The sequence below is a fragment of the Moschus berezovskii genome, chromosome 26, assembly GCF_049115385.1.
Source record: "Moschus berezovskii isolate FMDL1 chromosome 26, NW_MosBer_1.0, whole genome shotgun sequence".
Taxonomy (NCBI): Eukaryota; Metazoa; Chordata; class Mammalia; order Artiodactyla; family Moschidae; genus Moschus; species Moschus berezovskii.
This window is the reverse complement of record NC_142485.1, coordinates 7,896,045-7,909,291: the sequence shown is the minus strand read 5'-3', so window position 1 is coordinate 7,909,291 and position 13,247 is coordinate 7,896,045. Positions and strand designations below refer to the sequence as shown.

Below are 13,247 nucleotides of genomic sequence, written 5' to 3'. Positions count from 1 at the left end.
GAGATGTGATAAATAAACATATTTAAAAGGTCATTGTGACTATGTATCCGAAAGGGGTAACAGAGAAAGTGAGCAGACCAATTGCGAGGCGAGGAAGAGCATGGTTCCTTTGGTCTAAGGTGGTTGCGGGAATAAGTATGTAAGAGGTAGAAACACCAGGGCCTGCTGCTAGATGGAAAGGAGGAGGATAAGAAGAATCAAGGTGGAGTAGAAATTGGCAACGCACCCCAGTGTTCTTGCCTAGAAAATTCATCGGCAGAGGAGCCTGGTAGATTACAGTCCATGGGGTGGCAGTCAGACACGACTGTGCACGCATGCACACATGAGCTTGAGTTTCTGGCTTGAGCACTTAAGATGGATGGCAGTGCCTTTTACTGTGATGCTGATGGCCTAAAAAAAAAAAGAGCCTTGTCCCAGCAGGAGAGAGGACTTGGAGGGTTGGGAGTGGTTTTGGAAGCTGGGTCATTGGAGTTGTAGGAGTGAGGAGTATAAGAGGTCAAAGAATAAGCAGTTCTTAGGGCCTGAAATGCAGGCTGCTAAAGAAGGGTGAAAGATCCCAGCCAGTCCAGCTCACGCTTTTGAGGTTTGTGATCTGGTCGTTTCATTTAGTTGAATTTCCCTCCCAAATTCTGTTCTTCCCTCCTCGTCTGTCTGTCTTCCAGCTATCCATAATTTGGAAATGAAATAAAAACTCTTATTACTTGTTGAATATTATCCTAACGTTTTCTTACTTCAAAATGTTAAATGTACTGGTAAAGTGAATTGCATGTAATTTAAAAATATATAGTATTGACTTGAACTGAGTGTTGTATTTTTCTTTGTAAAAACAATCCCCCCAAACTAAATTTTCACTGTGTGGTCTGCAAACCAATTTATTTGCTTAATAGAAAAATAATTTTCACTACCTCTAACCCATCATCTGCTTTTATTACTTTGCCCATTTCTTAACGTGTCCTAAGGCTAGGATTAACTGTTCCTTGTCAGCGAAGGACTTCGAGGAAGTCTTTCAAAGACTTCATCATACTTTCAAAGATGATTGTCTGCTTTTTAAAAATGTTAATGGAAGCCACCCAAATGTCCATTAATAGTTGAGTAAGTTGTGGCACAGTCATAAATGGAAAACTATATGGCAAGCAAAATAAAGTAGCCCCACCACGTGGATAGTTCTTATAATGTTGAGGAATCAGGCACACGAAGGGAATTATAGGATGGTGGTGACGCCTCTGTTGACTGAAGTGATGGTCGAACGGTGTGTTCACATCATAAGGCATCATCTGACCCTGATGACTTATGTTTGGTGTTTGTTCAACTTCAATAAAATAGCTTATTAAGCAAACAAGGGCCACACAAGATAGGCAAAACTGCCCTTTTTAAGAGCAAGCTGTTTGTATGGTCATATGATCTCTTCATTTGACCCCTTCAGTAAGTCTCAAAGGTGAATACATGCATAGCTTTATATGACCATCTAAGAGAATAAATAGGGATAAACTGAGGGATACTGTTAATTGATGTTCTTCAAAGTCTTAAGAGGCTAATTCATTTACTAATAGAACATTTTTTTAAGGAACACATAAAATTTACCCCTTAAGCTGAAAAGGGTAAGTTTTGTCTCCATTTTTCTAGAAGGGTACACTGAAGAAAATAAGCCACTTGTTTTGGTGTTGGAGAAGGCTAAGGCCTAAACCCACCTTAAGCTTACTGATCTCTAATAATTTAGATTTTAGTTTCTGTCCAGCTATGCTACGTCTTCTATAAAGTTCTTATATTAAAATACCCCCACATGCATTCCCTCTGGGCCTCATTCTTTTTATCTGTAGGGTGAGGTGGTAGGACTGAAGAATTAATTTGGAATTCATGAATGGTCAGCTCTTTGAATCCCCTGAAAATGAACCAAAACTATACCTGTGTGTAGCTGGGGAGCTATCCATAGTTTCTGATTTTCACAGAGAAAACACAAAAATTCATCAGTTTCTAAGGTCCCTTATAGCTCTGACATTCTGGGATTCATGAAACAAGATTTTCATGTAGATGTAAATTACAGGTTTTCTGTAAGACTGATTAGCAGAGTGAATGTTTTGATCTGAATTATTAGGTATTTTTAAGTGTTCTAAAATGTTGTGTTTTGAAATTAAACTCTCAGCTGCTGGATAGAACGAAAACACCTTTCTTTAGTGTTTAGCCCTCTTCAGCATCACATACTGCATCACTCTCAAGAGGTGACAGTCTGGAAGGAAAGGACAGCGTTCAGACGGGCTCGGTGCTGTCTGACAGCTGTGTACTCCCCTCGTACCCCGTCTGGACTGGGACAAGACAGGGCGGCAGTGGGTGGAGGAGATGGTGACTGACAGCATCTCAGATGTGCTTGCGGTCAGGAACTCCACGGTCAGAACACACACTGACGCCATGACCGTGGTCTGGTCCTGATGCTACAACAAGAGCTCAACGACTGTCTTTACCTCTGCGACAGGATCACCTCCTGCCAGCAGCCCCTAAAGCCCACTGCCTGCTCTTGGGAGACTCTTAGGTCTTAGGGCCTTAACACCGTGAGTCCCCTTTCCTAGGCCTCTCATTTCAGTTATCAACCATACAATTTCAATAAGATACGCACTCATGAGGTGGGAATCAGGGTACAAGCCTTAACTCTCATTCCGATTTCACCCTATAGACTGCCCAGATTAAATAGTATTCCTCAAAAACATTTCTATGTTTAAAAATTTTTAAATATCAAAGCAAAATTGGTGAAAAAGAAAGTCATCGCAACCATTATATTGAATGCTATTTCAGGAGTTCTGAAATGAAAGCAAACAGCATCAAAGAAACCAGACAGTAACAGCCACTTTCAAATTTTACATATGTTGCTTTTATTCAAAAGAATAACTGCTTGACAAACTCTTAAATCACAAAGTTTGAACCAAACTGTCAATCCTCTGAACAACTCTGTGAGGTAGGTATCTGCACAGCACAGGGACCAACACAGCCCTTTCTCGTGTTGCTTGCTTTCAGGTCCTGAGAACAGTGGTCGCTGGAACCACTGTTCTAGTGGGCAATTAGACAACTATTTTCTCCGTCTCGCTCCCCACAGAGCTGCCCAAGTTATCATCTGCTCGTGGGGTTGGACCATCTGTTTTTGTGAAAGTTACAATATTATTGTTTATAAAAATCCAAACTGTTGCTTTGATTTATAAGCTCTAACTCTGAATCACAGAAGTACTACTATGATGTTTAAAATACTGATTGACTCTACCTGCTTTATATACTCCGATCCCTTTACATTTATCATCAGTGATCAATAAAGGTGACATAATAAACAGGTCTAGAATTCTGAGATGCCAGCATGTTCCCTTTTCAATTTAGTAAGACTTCACACAGTGTTTTATGTTACAAAAGTTGGTATGATACACCTCTACCAGGAAAGCTGTAGAAGAAATTACAGATATTACAATAAAAGCACTCTAAGTGTGACACTTGAAGCAGAACACATGCACAGAAAATTAAATCCTTTCAAAAATGACAACGGCCGTAGCCCCACACCAAATGTGTAGTTGTTAGGAAATGCATTTCAAGACTCGTAAATGGTGGTGTAACAAACTCCTACTCACTGCTTTTCAAGTCAGTGCAGCTGAAATGTTTCCCTATGAAATGTGCTACCCTGTGAGAAGCAGACTGGCAACTGTGGAATCAGGATTCATGTAGCTGTGATGTGTCATCTTTCTAGACCTTTCCTATTCCTATGTATGCTCCAAACATCTTCCAAAGGATCCCAGTTTCTCCCCATGTAGGAATCCTAGGCATCTGATACCAGTGCAGTCACTTCTTTGCACGTGGCTTCAGACACACACACAAAAAAACCGTTTCATCTACATCAGGAGTTTCATCTGTGAAGAGGAAGGTAATGCCCTGCCTCCTTCACATAACTGTCTTGAGGGTAAAATGAAAAGTGTGCAAGAAATTGTTTTAAATACAACGTGCTGTGCTTAAGAATTTTGTTTTCCTCTCTGACATGCAGCAGCTTGGTCTTAGGCCCAAATGACAAGACGCTGTTGTTAACATATCATCGCTCAGCATCTCATCAGTTGATAGCATCTGGCTCCGCTGGAAGACTGTGACTGATCTACGTTTCTCCCAGTCTGTCCACAGCGCGGCCCCCTGATGTGTGGGTGGACAGCAAGACCAGCGGGGACTGCAGGGGGCAGAGCTGACACTGCCCAAGCCCGGGGATCAGAGGCCACCCTGCAGTCCAGGTCCCTCACGGGCAGTGCCAGCCGAGGGACTTAAGATGTCATAATACTCGTGGTTCTGATTCTTCGCAAACAGAAAACTGCAGAGGGGAGCTTAGGTACTTATGCCGTAGTCATCCAAACACCAAGATAACTTCCATACTCATCGCCTTCTGCACGAGGCCTGATGAATCTGGGCTATATCCTGCCAGCTAGGGACAGTATTACAACAGTTTTCCGGCAGAAAATTAACCAAATCTGTCCACCTGTTGCTACAGCCCACTATTAATTTCTCGTCAGATTTAAATCGTGCTCCTAGTACCCTCCTATAAGCATCCCTAGTGGCTCAGATGGTAAAGAATCACCTGCAATTCAAGAGACCCAGGTTTGATCTTTGGGTTGGGAAGATCCTCTGGAGAAGGGCATGGCTACCCACTCCAGTATTCTTGCCTGGAGAATCCCATGGACAGAGGAGCCTGTTGGGCTACAGTCCACAGGGTCACAAAGAGTTGGATACGACCGAGCAACTAACTCAAAGCAGAAAACAGTACCCCCCTAAGGTCTCTGGTGCTCACAGTCATGAGAACCACTTTCCTGAGGAAGGCACTGAACTGCCATGTGTCTGCAGTATCACCCAGGTTTCTGAAAAAAAATCTCCCTTGAGAAGTTACTGAAACGTTTAAATGCTATTCCTATACCAAACTCTTACGGAATGCCGTTAAGAGACTATCAAGTGTGCTGACTGGAGACAAATGTCTTACAGTTTGTTAATTCTTCTATTAAGTGTTCTGTAAACCAAGATAATGAAATCAAATTCTAAGTTCAAGTTTCTTCTTTCACTTTCAGCTGATAACAAAGAGTTATATTGGAGTGGAAAAGCGGAACTGCTTCAAATGCACAAAAGTTAGCTAGTAATCAAAGACACACTGACTTTGCCCCAGTACTGTACAATATTTTATTGTAACAAAAATATTTAGGTGAGGCTCATAGCAGTATATTATCATGTAGGTACTCACTGAGAAGGATGAATGATAAACTTTACATCTGACAATATCTCACTAAACATTCAATTAATCTGAGTAATTTGGGGAGGCAGAGAAGATACAAGAAAAAGAAGCATCCCATTTTATGTAATTCCATATTTTCCCACAGAGTTTATAGACAACACAGACTCAAGATTCAGGTGTAAATCATTCTAATTCTAACCTTAATATTAGAATCTGCAACATGTAAAAATTCCAGTCATATATTGCTAGGTATTTGCCAAATGATAATCAAATGTTTGTCATAAAGTGGTTTTAAGCTCATTAGATAATATTCAGATGCTTCACACTGCCATGGTCCTTTCGTCTGATGTTATACATCAGCTCGGATGGTTTAGTAAACTCATGTTTTTTCATCTGTTTAGCCTCTGTGTTATTACTTCTCGATACATGATAGAGATGTAGATGAGCAACAAAAAGATGACAAAGAAATCATCGAGAAAGCCGAGAATTCCAAACAAGGCTTCCGGTACAAAATCTAGAGGTGATATAAGATAGAAAAACGCTCCCATCAAACAAAGTATTATCCTGATACGGAACATCCAGAAAAGGCCCCCGACTGAAAACATCTCTCTGAATGCATGCCTCAGTAAAGTGGGGAGGTCCATAATTCTTTCCATAATCTGGTAGAAGAAGAACAAATATCATGATTTGGTATGGAAGGTGTCAGACTTCAAAATAATACAATTTTCTTAAAATGTGCAGTTATTAACATAAATGAAGGAGTTTCACATACTGACAACACCATATTTTCTACTTATTTAAAAAATACTTCTTTGATTACTAGGTTTTTATAAAATAGGTCTTATTACAGATAACTGAAAAGCAACTAAAGTATCAACAAACTTAAAATACAGGATATAGTATTAATAATACAAAACTCAAGTTATCTCTACTTTGAGTTAGTAAAATAAACCAACGAAGAACCTGTGTGTAGCATTAAGCTGAGGCTTGAGCTCGTCTCAACTTTAAGGTTGGACAGATCTGGGTTTGAATTCAAACTCAATCCCTTATTAGCCAGGTGACCTTGAGGAAAGTTGTTTAACCTACTCGAGATAAGTCAGCATCTAACTGAGTATATGCCACAAGGAATATTAAGAACTAGAAAAGATATTGTTATGAGACCTCTATAAATTGCCAGACAATATACATAGAACATATAAGTATATATATTATACAAATATACAGACACATCAACTTGGATGGCTTTGACCATCTAAGAGGATCAGTGAAACTGATCTTCTTAGAGTGTTTATTCTGTTGAACTTGGGTTTAAGTGAATTACTAATTGCCACAATGATTTCTGGAATGCCAGGCCTTACCCTTATCTGGAAATGATGATTGTTCTGAATATATACAGACTAACAATTAGATTATATTTACTCTGTAAATATACTGAAAACCACTGAACTATATAACTGAAACAGGTATACTTGATGGCATGTAAATCACATGCAAATAAAGAAAAGAAAAGTACCCGTGCCTATTTGTATGACCTTGAGCGAGTCAGCTGCCTGTCTGACTGCAGACCTGTCACTCGCTCTGTGCAGCTGCGGGATGACTGCGTGACCCGTAAGGTCCTGTGCCAGTAATCAGGCACTCTTCAGTCACTTCCTTGAGGTTCATTTCTGAGGGGTTGGGAGATGCAAGAGAAACTGGCCAGGGGAAGTACGTCACTTCCTGTGGTCATTCCACTGCCCACAGTTCACCTACTGCTGACCATCTGTATAAATATCATAAATCCAACACTGAGTATGTATTTTATTTGTCTAACAAGTGCCATCTAAGTTGAGAGGGAAATGGAGATGAAAATAGGAAGAACTGAGCTAGCGATGAGAGAACAGTTTTTAAAACCCCGCTAGATAAAGCCTTATGACTCCTTTTGGAAAACTGGTCACAAAAAAAAAACAGGAATGGTGCTTTTTAGAATCACTTCCTATGTCAATTTTCTGTTCTCCATGGAAGAAACTAATATTAAAGGCAAAACAGCTATACAGCTTTCACAAGGTCTATGGTAAATTACTTCAAATATTCCAATGACCAGCTGATACATCCTTTGAATACTTCTGTGTCCTTTATCAGAGCTATTTTGTTCCGTTCTCATACTGTACCATTTACACAAAATCTGTAGTGATTAGACAAGAAAATATGAAATGGGCCATCAAGAAATATTTGTATATTAATCACAGTATGACTCCAACTCTGAGGTAGAATAGCAAACTAAGAGCTAAATGTGTTTATTAAATTGTATTTCATCACACACCAAGATTTCTTACTCATTAAGTATATATCTGACACACAGAAAATAATTGAGCAATGGTATGCTTCACACTTTAAAATATCGATGAATATCTTTAAATGAATTTTTTTAACCTTAGAGGTAGTTCCTGAATTTGAAACACTGATTTTCAAAGAATCGTCCTAAGATGCCTCTGGAGGATATGTAAGAAAATTGCTGGATAAGAAACAGCAGAAGAGGCTCCCAAATACCCAAGGAGGATAGGAGTGACCTGGTCAAGCTTTTCTTGCAGCTTAGACATCTAAAAGACTGGCCCATCACCATCCACGACAGGCAAACTGTACAGTTCAGTTCAGTTCAGTTCAGTCGCTCAGTCGTGTCCGACTCTCCGCGACCCCATGAATCACAGCACGCCAGGCCTCCCTGTCTGCCTTTAAATGTACCTGCCATCACAAATGGGGAACAGCACGCACATGGGAGCACACATCTACACAGCACGTAGATGGGAGCACAAGTCTACACAGGTGTTTAATACAGAGGTATAGTATCATTTCTATCTTAAGGATAACGATAAGTTATACGCTAGATAGAACATTAAAAAGCAGAGACATTACATTGCCAACAAAGGTCCGTCTAGTCAAGGCTATGGTTTTTCCCGTGGTCATGTATGGATGTGAGAGTTGGACTATAAAGAAAGCTGAGTGCTGAAGAATTGATGTTTGAATTGTGGTGCTGGAGAAGACTCTTGAGAGTCCCTTGGACTGCAAGGAGATCCAACCAGTCCATCCTAAAGGAAATCAGTCCTGAATATTCATTGGAAGGACTGATGCTGAAGCTCCAATACTTTGGCCACCTGAGGTGAAGAGTCCACTCATTGAAAAAGACCCTGATGCTGGGAAAGACTGAAGGCAGGAGGAGATGGGGACGACAGAGGATGAGACGGTTGGATGGCATCACGACTCGATGGACGTGAGTTTGAGGAAACAGGGAGTTGGTGATGGACAGGGAGGCCGTGCTGCAGTCCATGGGGCTGCAGAGTCGGACACGACTGAGCGACTGAACTGAACTGACTGAAGTTCTACGAACAGGAAGGCTGACTGTGTCCCGGCACTGAAACTACAGCAGTGACTGAGTAAACACAGTCCGCACCCTTGCGAAACCGTCTCCTGGGAGAATGGTGATGAACAGGGTCGGAGGGCGATGACAGAAACCACCCTGGTTGATTAGGGACAGCCGCTCCGAGGAAGGTCTGTTTAGGGACGACCCGAGGATGAGAAGTCAGCCAGGAGACAAGCAGAGGGGCATGCGTTCTGGGCAGCGCCCTTCACGCTATGTCTCGTGGCTGAGACGCCAGGATCATCCCGCAGGGATGCTCGCTGAGCAGGTGGGCGTCGGCGCCTAGAGCTTCCCGTATGGGTATGTACTGAGTGTGTTCTGGGTTTTGAAGTACATACTCAGTCACACATGCACTTCTAGAATCCTCTGTTGCATCTGGAGAATACTGGGATGAGTCAGTAAAGTGTGAATTTTTAATCTGTCAGATGCCTTTTGGGGGAGGAGGGGCAGCTGTAGAATTAACACTATTTCTTTTAAAAACTGAATGCTTTTAAATACCTGACATGTGAAACCCTCAAAACTTAGGATTACTTAAGGAAACAATACAAACAGGGTAAATAAACAGAGGAAACAATAAAACTCCCTCCTGAAGTTCTCAGTTGTGGGTTTCCCACGAGACAAGCCCTGTTTTAGAATCGTGGAGAAGACTCTTGAGAGTCCCTTATACTGCAAGGAGATCCAACCAGTCCATTCTAAAGGAGATTAATCCTGGATGTTCATTGGAGGGACTGATGCTAAAGCTGAAACTCCAATACTTTGGCCACCTCATGAGACGAGTTGACTCACTGGAAAAGACTCTGATGCTGGGAAAGGTTGGGGGCGGGAGGAGAAGGGGACGACGGAGAATGGGATGGCTGGATGGCATCACCGACTCTGTGGACATGAGTTTGAGTGTACTCCGGGAGTTGGTGATGGACAGGGAGGCCTGGCGTGCTGTGATTCATGGGGTCGCGGAGAGTCGGACACGACTGAGCGACTGAACTGAACTGAACTGAACTGAAGAGCCTGATATGGAGAAGGAAATGGCAACCCACTCCAGTACTGTTTGCCTGGAGAATCCCACGGACGTAGGAGCCTGGTAAGCTACAGTCCATGGGGTCGCAGAGTCGGACATGACTGAGTGACTTAAGCTAAGCTAAGGGTCTGATAAGTTTACCTTTCCCTCCAGTGTTTTCTATTGCTCTTTTTTGGCCGGTGTCGCTTTCTTAACAAGTTTTATAACGCCATTTTTAAAAGATAAGAAAACTAGTTCTTGGGAGAGCTGTAAACCAGTTGCTGTAAACAACAATGATGAAAGTGAAGAATTTACCCAACACATACAGACTTTTCACGGCTAGAGAGTATTTGCCAGTAAATCTCACTTCACAGAAGACAAGTGTCACTCCACGCTAACTCTGCACCCGCTGCAACATTACTTACAGATCTGGGCTGCCCTGAGAATCTCCGGTTATAATCACTGATATCCTGATGCAATGAGACAACATCCTGAGACTGGTCATTTTCACCAAATACTGGCAGCAGTAAAGTCACCTGGATGTTACAGAAAAAAAAAAATGTTGGCACAGCTTTCTGGAACATTCATTTTTTTCATCTTGTGTTAGTATTCAGTAAAACGAGATAAGCTTCTGAATTTAGATTTTGCTCATTTCTTTTAACAAAGGCCACACAGGAGAGGAAAATATGTTATTGTTTCCTTACAATAAAATCCAGTTCAAAATGTTGTTTGCACTCCTGTAAAATAAAATGAACAATGGTCCAAAGACTTTTCAGTCCACACCAGGGAGCAAGTCAGTGGTTCTCTCTTTGGGCTAACAGATATTTGAAGATACGAGAAAGTTGAGAAAATACTCAGGAGCAAAGTGACGTAAAAAATATACTTATTATCTTGAGAGAGAAAAATTAGGGGTTTCATCTCCAATTGAAATCATGATTCCTTATCCTCACCGGCACCTGAATTCTCTTTGAATGCCACCAACCACAATACAGACATGAAGTTACTGCACCCATCTCTACTACAATCAAAAAGGTAATTTTTGACACTGTCGTATAAAGTACTACGTTTAACCCTGTTTCCTCTGTGGAGAGGTGAGGAGGATCAAAAATGTCCCGGGGCTACACTTGGGTAATCTGAAGATGATGGAGCCTCAAAAACAAGTACACTTAAAATGTAAGAGCTCCCAGAGGAATGGGAAGCGGTCAGGATAGATGTGGGTTCCAATCATCTCGCTGTCTTTTTGACTCTTCCTCAGCTCAGCTACTGAGCCAGGACTTGACTGCTCAGATGCTTCCCAAGCAGCAAAACACAGGAGCCACTACGGGCAGCAGATGGCAGGAACAGCAGCTACAGCCGCTTGCTAATACAATGAATTCTTCACTAAACGTTAACTGAGCACCTGCTCTGGGCTGGGCTTCCCGGGTGGCTCAGACAGTGAAGAATCCGCCTGTGATGCAGGAGACCTGCGTTTGATCCCTGGGTCAGGAAGATCCCCTGGAGAAGGGAATGGCAACCCACTCCAGTATTCTTTCCTGGAGAATTCCATGGACAGAGGAGCTAGGTGGACTATAGTCCATGGGGTTGCAGAGAGTCGGACACGACTGAGCAGCTAACCGTTACTCTGGGCGAGGCACTGTGCTAAATGCTAGAAACACACACAAGAGTGAAGATGTGGCCTTGCCCCTGGTGCTCACAATCCCCCAGACAGAAGGCGAGGCAGGCTTGACCGCAGCAGCCATAAAGCTCTGGGGTCGGCGTTACAATGGTGTCAGAGGGCAAGGACTTCCTCTGGTTGGGGTGTCTAGAATGCCTGACACTTGGGCTTGCCCTAGGAACGTGGCTGGACCGCTGGTGTGTCAAGTGTGCAAGCCCAGGGGAAACGTGTGAGCCTGCTGCAGTCACAGGCAGCAGCCTGCATGCAATCCCCAGTGAAGCAGGTGGTCAGGCAGGCAGATGAAGGGGGCCGCTTCCTCTGCAGTTGGGGAACCTACAAGCTGTCGTGTGAAAAGAACTGTATCTCCACCTTCTAGTCTCTAGTCAACATAGCTGTGGTCCAAAGGATGCGAATATACATATGCCTGATGAAAAGCCATGGGGGGTGGCAGGAAGAGGGAACAGGTGCTGGAACCAAGTCTTCGGTGCAGACCTTCGGCCTGGCCTCCGTGTTGCTGTCAGAGATGAGACGTGCGCTGGCAGGGAAGCTTCAGCGTCGACCGCCTTGTGCCACTCGTGAAGTCAGCCGCAGAGGTGGGACCAAAAAATCACTTTTCTCCTAATCACATGACAAAAAGGTAACAGAGGCAGAATCTGGAGATGAAGAGGCAAGAAGGAAAGAAGAGAAAGCCTCGAACCTCTGTCTCTCTGACCAAAACAAAAAGAAGTGATGGCGGGGAGTGGATAAGCCAGAACAATGGCTGAGAGGCACATGTGTGTGTGTACCTTTGTGTGTGTGTGTGCGTGTTTCACAATACAGTCTATATGGTTTTATTTATACAACGTCCAGAAATCAGGCAAAATGAAACAGTAATCTAGAAGTGCATGGTGAGGCAATGAAACTGTAAAGAAAATCAGAGAAACTGGACTATCAGCATATTCCAGTTGGGATGGTCCAGATTAGGACGATCAGGGTGGTTAGGACAGCAGTCCTAACAGTCACGTGGTGGTCACCTCTAGGACAGAAAGGTGGCGAGGGTGGGGGCAGAGACTTGGAGGAGGTACTGCAGAGGCTTCTGGGGCTGCAGCCAGTTTCCAGTTCTTCGTCGAGGCAGTGGTTACTCAGTTCAGTTCTGTCGCTCAGTCGTGTCCGACTCTTTGCGACCCCATGGACTGCAGCACGCCAGGCCTCCCTGTCCATCACCAACTCCCAGAGTTCACTCAAACTCATGTCCATCAAGTTGGTGATGCCATCGAGCCATCTCATTCCCTTTTCCTGCCTTCAATCTTTCCCAGCATCAGGGTCTTTTCCAGTGAGTCAGCTCTTCGCATGAGGTGGCCAAAGTACTGGAGTTTCAGTTTCAACATCAGTCCTTCCAATGAACATCCAGGACTGATCTCCTTTAGGATGGACTGGTTGGATCTCCTTGCAGTCCAAGGGACTCTCTCAAGAGTCTTCTCCAACACCACAGTTCAAAAGCATCAATTCTTCGGCGATCAGCTTTCTTTATGGTCCAACTCTCAGATCCATACATGACCACAGGAAAAACCATAGCCTTGACTAGACGGACCTTTGTTGGTTACTCAGCTGTGGCTTTGTGGCGAGCCAGTGAGCTGTACTTCTTTATTTCGTGTGCTTTTCCGTATGTCCGTTAGAGTTGGCAAAGGATTTTTGAAAGCCTGTTGCTCCTTCTCTGGCTCTGTTCCGTGGTCTCTCTGGGTCAAGGCCTTTCCCGTCTCGGTGGCGCTGCCAGAGGGAGCCAATCGAGGCGCTCAGGTCTGGCTTCTCGACTTGGAAGCTCCCTGTCCTGGTCAGGACTTCCATTTGCCCTGGGAGACCTCCCACACGTTCAGGACTCACTTTCAGGCATATATTTTAAATGAAAAATTAAATATAAAGGAAAATTTGAAAAACCACGTACAATTGATAGAACACCCCATTTTGCTGTTTATTAATTTAAAACCAAAGAACTTCAGTTTCTCAG

The 13,247-nt window shown here is 43.2% G+C and overlaps 1 protein-coding gene across 3 annotated transcripts in view; it reads right to left on the bottom strand.

The window, feature by feature from the left end:
• Window positions 1-5,158: 5,158 nt before the first annotated feature.
• The window catches only part of RNF170 (ring finger protein 170), a 33,346-nt gene continuing 25,257 nt past the window's right edge, over window positions 5,159-13,247 (bottom strand). For all 3 annotated transcript variants that reach the window (XM_055416675.2, XM_088832534.1, XM_088832533.1), the window contains exons 6-7: window positions 10,035-10,145; window positions 5,159-5,883 (exon numbers count right to left, since the gene is read on the bottom strand). In XM_055416675.2, the coding sequence (XP_055272650.1) occupies window positions 5,614-5,883; window positions 10,035-10,145 (381 nt within the window). In that variant the 3' untranslated portion in view covers window positions 5,159-5,613. The remainder of the gene's footprint in view (window positions 5,884-10,034; window positions 10,146-13,247) is intronic.